The sequence below is a fragment of the Festucalex cinctus genome, chromosome 1 (genome assembly GCF_051991245.1).
Source record: "Festucalex cinctus isolate MCC-2025b chromosome 1, RoL_Fcin_1.0, whole genome shotgun sequence".
Classification (NCBI taxonomy): Eukaryota; Metazoa; Chordata; class Actinopteri; order Syngnathiformes; family Syngnathidae; genus Festucalex; species Festucalex cinctus.
The window spans coordinates 14,379,255-14,394,159 of record NC_135411.1 but is presented as its reverse complement, the minus strand read 5'-3'; the positions used below and the strand labels follow the sequence as shown (position 1 = coordinate 14,394,159).

The 14,905-nt window shown below is 41.0% G+C and overlaps 1 protein-coding gene across 7 annotated transcripts in view; it reads left to right on the top strand.

Annotated features, from left to right (window-relative positions):
- The window catches only part of mib1 (MIB E3 ubiquitin protein ligase 1), an 80,331-nt gene that overhangs the window by 61,687 nt on the left and 3,739 nt on the right, over positions 1-14,905 (top strand). For 2 of the 7 annotated variants that reach the window (XM_077518429.1, XM_077518411.1), the window contains 5 exons: positions 1,528-1,709; positions 3,689-3,878; positions 4,071-4,149; positions 4,228-4,380; positions 5,171-5,242. In XM_077518429.1, coding sequence (XP_077374555.1) covers positions 1,528-1,709; positions 3,689-3,878; positions 4,071-4,149; positions 4,228-4,380; positions 5,171-5,242 — 676 coding nt within the window. Of the gene's footprint in view, positions 1-1,527; positions 1,710-3,688; positions 3,879-4,070; positions 4,150-4,227; positions 4,381-4,580; positions 4,840-5,170; positions 5,243-14,905 lie in introns of those variants that run through there. The other 5 variants (XM_077518441.1, XM_077518435.1, XM_077518420.1 and 2 more) reach the window with 5 other exon arrangements.

The following is a 14,905-nucleotide window of genomic DNA, read 5'->3' as shown; positions in this document are numbered from 1 at the left end:
TAAAAATCGCTATCTGTGTTGTGTTTACAATGTTCCCTCATTTATCACAGGTTCACCTTTCGCGGCCTCGCTGTTTCGTAGATCTTATACAGTGTGCTTTTTTTTGGGGGGGGGGGTTGTTGTTTTTTTTTACAGCGTGCTTTTTGGTTTGTTTATTTATTTTTTAGTTTTGCGCGGCTGTATCTTTCTACGTCCGCCCACGCATGTACGGGCAATCGCAGACCTTTCCAACGGTGTCTGTCCCGCCGTTCCACGACATTGCATTCCGGAGATGGGAAATATTGGCTGTGCTGTATAAGTAAATGAAAAAAAACATAAATGATGAATGCAAATGCATTTATAATAAACTAGGGCTGTCAAAGTTAAAGCGTTAATAGATTAATTAATCACAGAAAAATGTCGCATTAATCACATATTAACGCATATTAATCGCACTATTTTTTGGACCGCACTTGAGCCTTGAACGTAAACGCGGATGGTTACATTGAAGGCTGCGCAGGTCAGTGATTAGGTCAATGCACGGCATTTCCTACGCCTGTTGTTCCAAAATGAGTGGGGTGACTCCAGTTGGTGTGCTTGGTGGTAAATTTCCCTTGAAAAAACACCCCGACGGGGCCTTTAGATAAAACAAAAGTAATTTGTGTTTAATTAATTTATAATTGCTGAATTGCACCCAATTGATATGATGCTGTTACATTTTGAGCAATACACGCATGCATGCATGCAATTGTGTACATGCATTTAATCAATGTTTGCAAATGACATTCATAACATAAAATGCGTTAATGTCAAAATATTACCGTTTTTTGTATTTCTATCGCGCGAATACGCAAGTAATTTAGAGTGTGATTAATCAGATTGAAAATTGTAATCGTTTGACAGCACTTTAATAAACTAAAAATCATACCAAAATCAAAAAACATATATAGGAAATGAAAAAATATATACTGTGCTGTCTAATAAGTAAATTAAAAACAAACGAACAAAAAAATGAATGTAAATGAAAAAAAAGAACGTGATGAATGAAAAACCATTTATAAAAATAAAAATTAAACCAAAATGAAAAAGTATAAATAATTAAAGGTATTTATTTATTTTTTATAAACGCGGTTTTCCATTATCCCGGGTAGTTAACATCCGTGATAAACGAGGCAACACTGCATATATCCCGCTTTACTTCTTGGATCTCCTTTTCTGTCATGCCCCATGGCTCCTTACCCGTATCCTTGGTCAAAGACGACAGGGGCCTAATCGAGGTGTGTGCACTGGTTTGCTCTCACGTGGCGTTCCCTCCCTCGAGATGAGAATTGAATTAGCTACATGCTGACGACTGTCGCACTCTGACTGAGAAGGGGATGTTGCGATAATGAGATTTTTGATGTGGCTACGCTGCCAGAGAGGCTTCTTAAAACATGTCTCAGATTGGGTAATTGCTTGTGATCTGATCACACACTGACATGGATCATCTGGTTCTGTCTACAATGGCTCACCGCCCATTCGTTTGTTTGTTTGTCTGGCTCTCTGCAGTTAATCATGGGCTTAGGCACCCAGGGGGCGGAGAAGAAGAGCGCGGCATCCATCGCCTGCTTCCTGGCCGCCAACGGAGCCGACCTGACCATTCGTAACAAGAAGGGCCAGTCGCCCCTGGACCTGTGTCCTGACCCCAGCCTCTGCAAGGCTCTGGCCAAATGCCACAAAGAGAAGAGCAGGTAAACGCCCGCAGTAGGACTCTAACTGGAATAAAAGTCAACCTCGTATCAATGGTCTCAATCACCAAATGATTCGTTGTTGGATTCAAGCAAATTGAAGAATTGTCACACACATAATTCCCGTAATTAATTTTGATTGAAATTGATTCACCCTTTAGGGTCAATATATTATTGCATAATGTGTATGTTAGGTAATGTTTTAAAATGCTATCTATAATTGTATTACATTTGAAAATGTATGTATTAGTCATTGGTTGTTAATTTTAAAAGATAGATTAATCAAAAATGTCTTAAATGTATTGATTAGCAATTTCTGTTTTTTTACAGTGAAGAAATATCTAATCATTTAATGATTGTCATTGTTAAAAATGACAATGGGCTCTTTGCACAGTTTGACTACTTCCTGAACTTAAAACCACTCCTTTGTTTCCTGTCTTTCATGATTGGACAAACTGATTAATCCAGGTGTGTCTGTCCATTGCCGTTGTCGTGACTGAGATCAGGCACACCTGGATTAATCATCTTGTCCACTCATGAAAGACAGGAAATGAAGGAGTGGTAATGAGTTCAGGAGGTAATGGATTTGTGCAAAGAACCCATTGACCCTAATATAGAAAAAAACATCACTGGTGTCAGGTCAAAATTCGAAGTCACGTTGGCAAAATTTCCTTTTTTTTTAAATTATTATTATTATTATTATTATTTTATTTTATTTTATTTTCCCCCTAAAATCTATACTTTTGGTGAGTCCACATGTGTGGGTGTCTGTTTTTATTATTATTATTATTATTATTATTATTATTATTAACCAATCAAAAGTGTTTTGATGATGCAATGTTTGAACAAGCCGTTTTTGGGGCCTCTTGAAAAGTGACTGTATGGGTTACAAGCCACAGGACAAAGGACAAAGGACAAAAGTTATAGTTATGATCCGATTCTTTCTTTACGATGATGTATGTTATTACTTATGATGATGAATGTTGTGTTCAGTAAGAAGTTCAGTCAAGCAGTGTTGAGCTGCGGAGACGCACGTTTTTCTTACCGTGTCTCACTGTATATTTGTTTTGTTAGTAATTAAATCAATCTTAAAGACAAGAACGAACTCAAGTGGATTACTAACAACTATGATAAAGTACAGTATTTACGCGTAAGCCGAAACACGCAGCAAACTGCACCTACAGTGACAATTTTGGATTTGCAAGGTTTTATTTAGCCTGACACCAACTATATTTCATTACTAATTATCCATCCTTTTTTTCCAATGATGATACAATTGTACTTTTTTTTTTTTTTTAAACTAATTTTGAATGGTATTTAAAACTGCAATAATTTAGGTACAATATATATTAGAATAGTCAATATCATACAAAGTAATTAGTACAAATGACTATATATCAACATTTAAAACAAAGGAAGGATTGTTAAAATGTCTTGTTTAAGTTATTAATACTTTGAAAGTATTGCAATTGTAAATTTACACCTAATGATGTGCAAACCATATTAATGCCTAATTATTTTTACAAAGATACAATTGGATTTATTTTTTATTTATTATTTAAAAAAAAAATACAAAAATAACATACAATTGAAATTTAAAACCAAGAATATACAAATGGATAAATCTAGAAGATGCTTTAAATGATTTCTTTGCACAACCAAAAGTGTTTGTTTTTTATGTTGATTGATTGCCAGAAAGAAAGAAAAAAAAAACTGCTTGGAAAAAAGTGTATAACAATTTAAGAGGTAATTTGTTTTGGAGGTTGAGGTCCAAGTTCCCCATCTCATTAAATGAAAATGAGCAAGGGATGTGCTAGGGACATTTATCCACAGAAAGTACAGTAGCCTCATACTTCTTTGCCAAAATGTGACAAAATAGAAAAGTAAACGATAAGCATACTGACACTCATATTATTTGATGATATGATGTGAATGAGGTTTCTTCATCTTAACCACAAGTGTTGACTCCTGTGATTTCACAGTGGCCAAGTGGGCACGCGCAGCCCGTCTCTGAACAGCAACATGGAGTCCCTGGAGGAGTGCATGGTGTGCTCGGACATGAAGAGAGACACTCTCTTCGGGCCTTGCGGGCACATCGCCACGTGCTCCCTCTGCTCACCGCGTGTCAAGAAGTGTCTCATCTGCAAAGATCAGGTCCAGTCACGCACCAAGGTATCTCGAACCCAAATCCATATTTTATTAATTTCTTTCACTTCCTATCCACATATGTCACTTTACTTTTGCCCCTCTAACCTCTAATCTAGCTCTCTAGTAGGAAACATTTTCTTATTTGGAGTTAGGCATCTATTTAGGGAGAGGTATTTATTTATTTATTGGTTCATTCCCTTTGTGTGTCACTTGCAGATTGAAGAGTGCGTGGTGTGCTCCGACAAAAAGGCGGCTGTGCTGTTCCAGCCCTGCGGCCACATGTGCGCTTGTGAGAGTAAGTTGCGCATGTCAAAATGTTGACATCGGATGGAAAGGAAGGAGATGTTAACCGTTTTGCCGTTTGTCCGTCCAGACTGTGCCAGCCTCATGAAGAAGTGCGTACAGTGTCGGGCTGTGGTGGAGCGCCGCACCCCCTTCGTGCTTTGTTGTGGGGGGAAAGGTATGGAGGATGATGATGATGCCGCAGATGATGATGATGTGGATGATGATGATGATGATGACATTAGTGAGTGAATCTTCCACACGTTCCCTTTTAATTCCTTTAACGTTTCTTTCTTGACTTCTTTTTTTTCCCTCCTGCTGCTGCTGCCTTGTTTTAAGCATGTCCTATCTTATGTTTGCATCACTATTTTCATCAATTTTAAATCATCAATGTTTATGATTTGCTATGTTAATCTATATTAATGAATATACTTTGTCATAAAGGGGAAAATAGTTTTGAAATAGGGTTATATTTTCTATAATAGGAGCTCACGTGAATGTAAATACTATATGACAGAGTGTGAATATGAATGTGATGTCTGTTTTAACAAACCGTGTAAATATTTTTATCAGGTTGCATTCACACTCCCATCTTGTCTCTGAGCCACGAAGCCTTTTATTGTTTTTATGGTCCACATCTCTGGTTCAGTTGTACATCTCACATATTCTGTTTTGTGTTGAGTTAAAAGGGAAACTGTTGCAAGTTCACTGATGTATTTATTTCTATTCATGATGTCTCCGCATGGGGGGGTTGGCTTGGGGGTTAGCAAGCATACACCCATGCAAGGGGCAGCATTAAAAATTGATCCCCACCCCCCTCTCTAATCCCAGCAACACCAACTTTTTATAATCAGGTGCATGAAATGCTAGCGAGTCAATCAAAGGTTCTGTTTCCCCCTCTTATTTCCTGCTGGCTTCTTCTTCAAATCTCTCTTTGAACCTCACTTTAGAGGCTTGTAGCGAGTAGTTCCGCTGGTCCTACAGGCCAGCTTCTAGCTTATAGCTGCTGTAACAATGTGACTGGTTATTCCCAGCAGGAAGCTCTAATTCTATGGCAGGGGGATCGCAGGATCTTCTCCAGCCCAACAATCTGGCACTAAGTTGGTGTAAGTATGCCTCCACCATCCCCTCTCCCTTATCAGCGCTTTGACCACACTGCTGCCCTGGCCCCCCTTATGCCCCCTCCCCCTTTTTCTTCTAGCATCACACATGCACACGCACACACACTATAGTGGTAAGCGCTGATGCATGTAGACTCACTAGCTACTTGCACAATCAAATTTAATCTGAAACAAAAGATGTAGGTTTTTTTTTTTTTCCACACAGAGCTCTGGCTGCAATAATCGTATGATTGGGGAAAAAAAGTGTTTTATATGTGGTGTATTTTTTTTAAGTGCACTATATGCTTATTTGTGGAGACCACAATTTGAGTATATATGGCATATGGAGATTAAATTGTTTGAAAATCACGATTATGATAGATCACAATTAGGGGTTGGTGATATGGCCTAAAAATTATATCACGATATTTCAAAGTAATTTGCGGTGACGACATTGCTAATAATTACTGAACAATAGATTTGTGATTGTCACTTCGGAATAATAGTACTTTTATTGCAGCAACAATATTTAAGCCACCTTTTTTTCCCCACAATTGAAATATAAACAAAGTGCAAAAATAGCAACTGTAATGGAATAAAATGGAAATAAAAACAGGCCAGGTAGTGTTTTACCCGGCAAATTGTAACATAACTACTTAAAGCACATTTACTTAGCAATTACAATGAAAGCACATACCTTCAGAAGTCATTGGCAAATTGCATGAGTCAAAAAGTCCATTATTTTCTCCTGTGTGGTTGAGCCTCGTGTTGTGGGGGGGAATCGCCAATGATACGGTAGCAGCCAGTTTGTGACGTCATGCTTTGTACACCGCAGGCAAGTGTATTGGTAAAAAATAGTTCTCCCGCTGCGATTCTTTTGGCAGTGTTTATTTTTTGCCTCAACCAACAACCCTCCTGCGAGCGTTATTTTGCCATGAATGTCTCTGATTGGTTAATCAGAGGAGCGACAAAATGTCGTGATTGCTTGTAGACATTACTAGCGGGTGTAAAAAACACAAATGTGCATGTTTACGCCACTATGCGACAGCAACGCACACGCCGTCTCGTTGAGAGTATGTTAACATTTCCCATCGCGAGATGCTGTGACTATCGCGTGACCGGTAGCGAGACTGGGAAAATCTAACATGGCGGCGCTCTGCTGCTAAAATAGAATTAGCTTTATATTTCTAATTAAACCCGAATTTAATGATTAGATAAATTCGATTTTTTTCTTTTCTAAGAAAGATCGGAAATATTATCCAGTGTGGACGACCTCGAACGTTTTATTGACGATCATTTTTATAGCTGCGCGATGGATGAGCCGGCGGCCAGTCGGGATAATCCTTCGAAAAAAAAAAGGAAAAATGACTCGTCAACAGACACGGACGATTTAGCAACCGCCGACGTATCGGTGAGTATGCTGGATTCCATAAATAAAAAACTTGACGTCCTCTGTCTTATCCGCGAGGACGTCAAAGAATTAAAGGCAAGTTTGGAATTCGTTAGCCAACAGGTAAGCGATCTCCAATGCGATAACTCCGAGCTACGCTCCTCTCTCGTCGCTGTCACAGCCGAGTTGGAGACGATTAAAAAGGAAAATAAAATGCTAAAGGAAACGGTCTTAGATGTTCAATCCCGTAGTATGCGGGAAAATCTAATATTCTCAGGTATATCCGAAAATTCTCCAGATAATCCAGAGGGTGAGATAAAAAAATTCATGACATCATCGCTAAAGATCCCACAGGAGACGGTAAATAATATCTCTTTTCACCGTGTACACCGGCTCGGAGCTCGTAAGGGCAATAAGCCCCGTCCTATTATTGCTAAGTTCGAACATTTTAAACATAAAGAATTGGTAAAAAGTAAAGGACGGGAGCTCAAAGGGACATCTTTCGGGATGAATGATCAATTCCCAAGAGAGATAAACGAGCGGCGAAAAGTACTGTTTCCTATCATGAAACAAAATAGACAGGAGGGTAAACGGACTTCGATGGTCGTTGATAAATTATATATCGACGGCCAGCTATTCCGAAACCCAACCTCGACCCCTTGGCTGTTCTAACTGACAATTGGTAGAGCCGAGCATTGTGTGATTATTTGACGTAGGTATATGTATATGTATGTGTATGTATATGTGTATATATGTATATATATGTATATGTATATGTATGTATATGTATGGATAATGGGTTACGAAATAGAATATGAATTTATATTATGCATAGGCTATAAAGTAATAATAATAATAATAATAATAATATAGAAATATATTCTTAAAAAAATAAATTAATAATAATAATAATAATCTCGCTTAGGTCACCATTTACTGGTGTATTGTTATGTTGAATCCCCCACAGATTTCCTTCACACTCACTTCCCCCCACGTTTCTTCACTATTATACTTATCTACTTGCTATCTCTCTCTTTATATAAATTATATAAATTGCCTAATTACTCTTTTGCTATCCTACAATATGTTAATATTAATAAGCAGCTTATATAGATGTATACATAAGACTGAGTCTATATTGCTTGTATGCAGAAATTAGCTCTGGTCTCCTGGAATGTGTGTGGCGCTCGCTCCCAGGCAAAAAGAATAAAAATTTTAGACCATCTCTCAAAATTTAAGGCAGATATTTGTCTCCTACAAGAAACCCACTTACAAAAATCAGAAGAAAAATTATTTATAGATAAAAATTTTAGTCAAGTTTACTCTGCCTCCTATAATAGTAGACAAAGAGGTGTCTCTATACTTATACATAAGAATTTATTCTTTACTCTAAATAATATAGTAACAGATTTAGAGGGCCGATATATTATTATCCAGGTAACTATATTTAATAAAGTATATACAATTGGTAATTTATATGCCCCAAATAATGATGACCCTGATTTTTTCCATGAATTTTTCTCTCGGTTACTCGATTTAGCAACAAATTCTACTATTATTATTGGAGGTGATTTTAACACGGTCTTGAACCCGTTAATAGATCGTTCTAATAATACGATATATACAAGGCGATTACGATCCGCTAAAGTAATAGATGAGTATATGGAGGATTTTGGCCTCAGCGATGGCTGGAGACTTCAAAACCCAACTAAGAAGGAATTTACTTTCTTCTCTGCTGTGCACCGATCATTCTCAAGAATTGATTTTTTCCTTACAAATAATTCTATTGTTGATAAAACTGCTATAAAAATACATTCTATAATTATAAGTGATCATGCACCAGTCTCCCTCACTCTACAAATTGACTCTACCTTTAAACCTCCCCCGATATGGCGTTTTAACATCTCATTACTGAAAGACGTAGAGTTTGATAAAATTATTAGAAGGGAGTGGGCAGATTTTTTGGAAATAAATGACTCTCCAAATATATCTCCATCTCTTCTCTGGGAAGCAGGGAAAGCGGTAATTAGAGGGAAAATTATATCATATTCAACTTATAAAAAGAAACAGGATCAAAAATTAGAAAAATACCTGGAAGATAAAATTAAACAACTAACGGATGAATATGTATTAAACCCAAATAATCAAATATGGATAGAACTACAGAATATAAAAATACAGTTAGATAACATGTTATCTAAAAAGACAGAGTTTATAATACAACAGTTGAGATATAATAATTTTGAACATAATAATAAATCAGGTAAATTCCTGGCAAATCAACTTCAACGGAATCGGGAAAAATCTCTTATAACGGCTATTAAAGATATAAATGGTGAATGCACACAATCACCAGAAGAAATTAACCATATTTTTTATAACTATTATCGAAATCTATACACAGAAATTAATAGACCTAACCCTGAATATATTGAGGAATTCCTAAACAGCTTAAATATACCTCAGTTATCTATTGAACATAAAGATATTCTCGATACCCCGCTTACTATAGATGAGTTGTATCGTGCTTTAGACAGTATGCCTAATGGCAGAGCACCTGGTCCAGACGGCTTTCCGGCTATATTTTTTAAACATTTCTGGTTAATGTTTGCTCCATTATTTCTAAGAGTAGTAACTGAAATTAAAAGTAAAGGTGATATACGTCAAGATATGAATATAGCAGCAATTAAACTTTTATTAAAGCCAGAAAAAGACCCTACCCTCCCGTCAAGTTACCGACCGATATCACTAATTAATACCGATATTAAAATTATCGCTAAGGCCTTGGCATCTCGATTAGAGACGGTAATCTCGACAATTATTCATAGTGATCAAACAGGTTTTATTAAAGGTCGTCATTCTACTAATAATATTAGGAGACTCTTTAACTTGATTAGTATGTCACAGCGGCATGATAAAAAGGCAGTTGTTATTTCGCTGGATGCAGAAAAAGCATTCGATAAAGTTAACTGGTCCTTCCTCTTTGCTGTCTTAAATAAATTCGGCTTCGGGGAGTCATTCATTCAATGGGTCTCAATATTATATGATTCTCCTAAAGCTACAGTTACTACTAATGGGATTACATCACAGAGTTTTACTTTACAAAGGGGAACAAGACAAGGGTGCCCAATTTCTCCTTTATTATTTGCTATATTTATTGAGCCGCTTGCATTAGCTATACGTCAGGATAGACGGATCCAAGGAATCCACTCCGGGACAATAGAACATAAAATTAATCTATATGCCGATGATATATTACTCTATTTAGAAGAACCTGCTATTTCGCTAGGGGAAGCATTTAAATTAATAACTAAATTCTCTCACTTATCAGATTACTCTATTAACTGGACAAAATCAACATTATTACCTATTACAGAAAATTCATGGAATCCTACAAGTCAGGATCCACACTACTCCTTTCCTACAGGTAATTTAAAATACTTAGGTGTTAAAATTTCACCTAAGTTAACTGAATTAACTTCTTTAAATTTTTCACCATTATTGGATAGTATCCGTAGTGACCTGGAACGCTGGAATAATCTTCCGATCTCTTTAATAGGACGGATAGCTACTATAAAAATGAAAGTTTTACCAAAGATTAATTATTTATTTTCAATGATTCCATTTAAACCTACGTCTAACTGGTTCCAATCGCTGGACTCTGCTATCATAAAATTCTATTGGAATAAAAAAAAAGCCAAAATTAGTCTATCTACTCTTCAGGAAAGTAAATCTAAAGGAGGTTTAGAGGCACCAAACTTTATGTACTATTATCTAGCTAATCAACTACAATATCTTGTGCTATGGACACAACCCAACAGAGATACTAACTGTTGGTTGGAATTGGAGCAGAAGGATTGTAATAATCTTAGACTGTCAGATTTACTCTTTATTACAAAATCAATAAGACGACATAATTGTTTTAAAAACCCAATGATAGCCGCCACCCTGACTGCCTGGTGGAAGGCATTAGAAATTACAAACTCCCAATTGGCGCCCTGTGGGCTCTCTCCCATTTGGCATAACCCCGACTTTCAACTTAATAATCAGTCGTTCCATTTAAGCCTATGGGAGCAGAAAGGAATTACACACCTTCATCATCTTTTCTCAGATAATAAGTTTATATCATATACAAACTTGGTCCAGAAATATGAAATAAAAAAGGGAAATTTCTTACATTATCTGCAAGTTAAAAATATGGTTAAGAAACAAATCCCAACACTTCAAGATACGCTCCAACTGCCTGTCTTAGCTAAAGATATTATAAAGCTTTCTCCAACAACAATAAAGAAAATATCAAAAATATATAAGTTATTTTTATACACAAATAAAACGTATTTACCGACTTTAAAATGGGAAAAAGACTTGTCTATAGTTCCGGAACCAGACTTTTGGACCCAAATCTGTGAAAATGTATTTAAAATGACCAAACAGACAAATTTGCAACTTATCCAATATAAGATACTTCATAGAACATATATTACACAATATATGATGAAAAAAATGGGACTCTCTGACTCCGACATTTGTCTCCAGTGCTCACAAAACACTGCCGATACTTATCTTCATGCTTTATGGTCATGTACTCCAGTGCTGCATTTCTGGACTAAAATCTTGGAAAAGCTCGCTGATATATTAAACTGTAGGCTTCCTTTATCTCCAAGACTGTGTTTACTAGGTGACTTAACAATAACTGAGCGACCATGTAAACAATCTCAATCTATATTTATAGCCCTTACTATTGCTAAAAAAATAATCCTTGTCAATTGGAAAAATAAACAATCTCTAAATATCGACCACTGGTTAAACTTACTAATAAATTATATCTCAATGGAAAAAATCTCTGCCTTAAATAAAAATCAAGTATCAAGATTTAAACAAATATGGTCTATGTACATAGAATATTTTAATCTCAATTTGGCAACTTAATCCTGCCAAGATTCTGCCTGTTAACGAGAGCCACCACATCGTTACAACTTCTGTTTTCGCTGCTCCTGTATTTGGTATTTTGTATCTGATTGTTTTTATTTTTATATAGTCAGGAACCTAGTTGCTGCTAGTGGGCTCGAGCATACCACACTATACGACACTATACTCAATAACTCCTTAAGATCTATTTCTAGTGGGCACTAAGCATCAACACTTGGTGTTACTGCATGCTAATTAGTCAATTTTCTTGACGCCGTCCCCTGTGGTCGGGCGGGGGTGGTTCTGCCCCCCCCCCCCCCCCCCCCCCGTTGTCTGCTCGGTGGCGGTTGCGTCTTGGCCGCTCCCTGGGCCCCCTGTGGGGTGCGGTGTTGGGGTGCTTCCCCTGGTGCCCGGGGCGGTGCCGTCCCGGCGCGGTCCGCTGCTCCGTGCCCGGCGGCGCGGTTCGGGGTGGGTGGGCCTCCGGTGTGCCCCGTGGTTCCCTCTCCCCTCCCCCTTCCTCCCCCCCGTCGCCTCTCCCTCCTCGCCTCCTCCCGCCCATCCTCCTCTGCCTCCCGGTCCCTTTTCCCTTGTCGCCCTCCCTCCTCCTCTCCCCCCCCGCCTCCTGCCCTGCAGCCGCCCTTTCGCCTTCTTGTCGTCTTCTCCCCGCTTCCCCCGCCCCCCCCCCCCCCTTCCCTGTCTGCCCTGCGGCCCCTCCCCCTCCCTCTCCCTGGGCCTGGGGCTCCCTCCCCGGCCCGGGCGTCGGGCTCCGGGGGCCGGGCGAGGGTTTGGGGCCTGCCCCGCTCCGGTATAACTCCTGGTGCCCCGGGCGGGCCCCGGTGGCTGGTGGGCTGTCCGGTAGCCCTGCTGCGCTGGCTGTCCGCCCATTGTGGTGCCGGGTGGATGAGGTGGGGGGCGGCGGGGGGTGGGGGTGCTGGGGGGCGGGCGTGCCACCTACACCCGCCGGGTTGGGTGAGGCCCCGCTGGTCGCTCCTCTTACTCACTTCACTAGCTTGCACTATACACTTTGTAAATATACACATAGGGCACACAACACATTTCTTGGTGGGGTGGGGAAGGGTGGAAACACCGTCTTCACCCTTCAACTCCCCTCCAATTTTAATGCACCTCACGTCCAAGGGGAGGGGTGAGTTGGGGCGGGGAGCCATCAGAGGGGATGGACTGCAGTGCCTGGCAGCGCTGTGGTCCCCCCCATTTGTGTCCCTGCCCCACCACTTTGTCCCTCCATTCCCTTTTTTAATGCACCACACATATACATATTCATTTTTTGGGGGGGGATACGGGTGTGTCGGAGTAGGGGAAATTTTTTCCCTCTGCTCCGACTCACCTGCTCCCAATTTTAATGCACCACACGCACACACTTGTATATACACTGGGTGGGGCCACATTCACGGTGTAAGGGTAGAGCTCGCCAGTCGGCGAGCTGGCGGACTCAGTAACAGGGTTAGGTGTCACTTGTACTCTGGCGTGACGACCGGGGCCTCTCCCCACCGGGCTCGGTGTTCTGGTGTCCCGCCTTCTCCCCTGGTGCTTCCTCCTCTGCTTCCCCCCTCCCGCCGCGGTGCAAATCTCGCGCGGCTGGAGGTGGGGTGGGCACATCTTCCCTCTCTGCGCTGCTGCCCGGTGCCGGTTTCCGGGGGGGGGTGGGGGGTTCTCGCGGGGGGCCGGGTTCGCGGGGGGGGGGGTGGCGGCCGTCGGGGGGGGGGCGGCTTGTTTGGGGGGGGGGTGGAGGTATGGGTGGGTGGGGGGTTGGGTGCTGGGGGTCGGGGTGTGTTCGGGGGTTTGGGGGTCGGGGGTGGTGGGGCCTGGGTCGTGGTGGATGGCGGGTTTGGGTGGGGTGCGGGGGGGTCGTGGGGGGATGGGGGCTGGGGACCGGTGGGGCGCTGTGGGGGCCCGCTGGGCCTCGTTCTGCGGCCTTGGGCTCGGGGGTGTGGGCCGGGGCTGGGGCGGGGGTGTTCCGGGTATCTGGGTCGGCTCGCTGACCGGTGTCCGCTCGGGTGGCTTGGGGGTGGCCTTGGTGCTGCCGCGGCCTGGGGATTCCGGGGGGGGTGGGGGGGGGGGGGGGGGGTGCTCGCTTTGCTGGACCGCGGTTGACGGCTTCTCTCTTTGGTGGTGGTCCTTATGCATGCCAGATCCGTCGCACCAGCATCTACTGAAACTCAACAGAAGTACCCTCTCCCTCCCACAGCCCCTTGAATCAGTTGGTGCTGGTGTCTGTGGTTCTCACTTTTCTTTATCTATCCTTCCCTCCTTCCTCTCTTTAGTTTTTCCTCTGGTCACTTGAGATCTTAATTTATTAGAAGTATGAGGTTTCTGGGGTTGGCATAAGACTCCGGTTTTGTAACCACGCAGGAGGGGTCTTGTTGGTGCTGGACTTCACTTTGATGGATTGGATGTACTGGCTTCTATTGATCTCACTCTGCCTTATCGATCCTTCCCTCCTTCCTCTCTTTAGTTTTTCCTCTGGGCTCTTGAGATCTCGCTAAATTTGCTGGAATTTAGAGGCTTCCGGGGTTGGCGTAAGACTTTGATTTTGTAATCATGGGGAAGGCAGGAAGTGTTTGGTCGGTGCTGGATGTCACTTTGATTTACCTTTCTTTTCTCTTTATTTCTTTTTTTTCTGACCTTTTCTCTGGTCTCCTGACCATTTAAATCTCACGACTCTGGCAAGATTCTGAAGTACCTGGTTAAGGCGAAGGGTAATGGGATATTTATAAGGTTTTAGGTGAATGAATGAGTATAAATTTATACGTATTTGCACGCACGCACGCAAACGCACGCAAACGCACACACGCAAACGCACGCACGCACGCAAACGCACGCACGCAAACGCACGCACACATACACACACACAAAAAAAAAAAAAAAAAAAAAAAAAAAAAAAAAAAAAAAAAAAAAAAAAAAAAAAAGGAAAAGAGCAATGATGACAAGACGTTGAATCGGTAAGACTACCGAATGAACAATTCTGAGCTCTTCAAAAAAAAAAAAAAAAAAAGAGAGTATGTTAGCTTAGCGGTCGGTTAGCATCACAAACACGCGTGAACTAGATGGCGAATTACCGGTCACGGTAAAATAAACACCGCGGATTGTTTGTCTTGGCCAAAAAATACGCGACCGCTTCAGTATTAACCAACCACCATCTGTTTTTTTTGTTTGTTTGTTTGCCCCCCCCCCCCCCGATAAGGAGTGTCTAATGAAGAGTGCTCCAGTAATTAATGAACTTTTGTTCACCTCCAACATCATGAGCTGCTTCTATGTCATCCTCGTCTTTAGCCTCCGCATACTCTTAACTTTACGGCAACAGTTTTCCTGCACAATTTGCAAACGATTGTTTTTTGTTTTGTTTTGTTTTT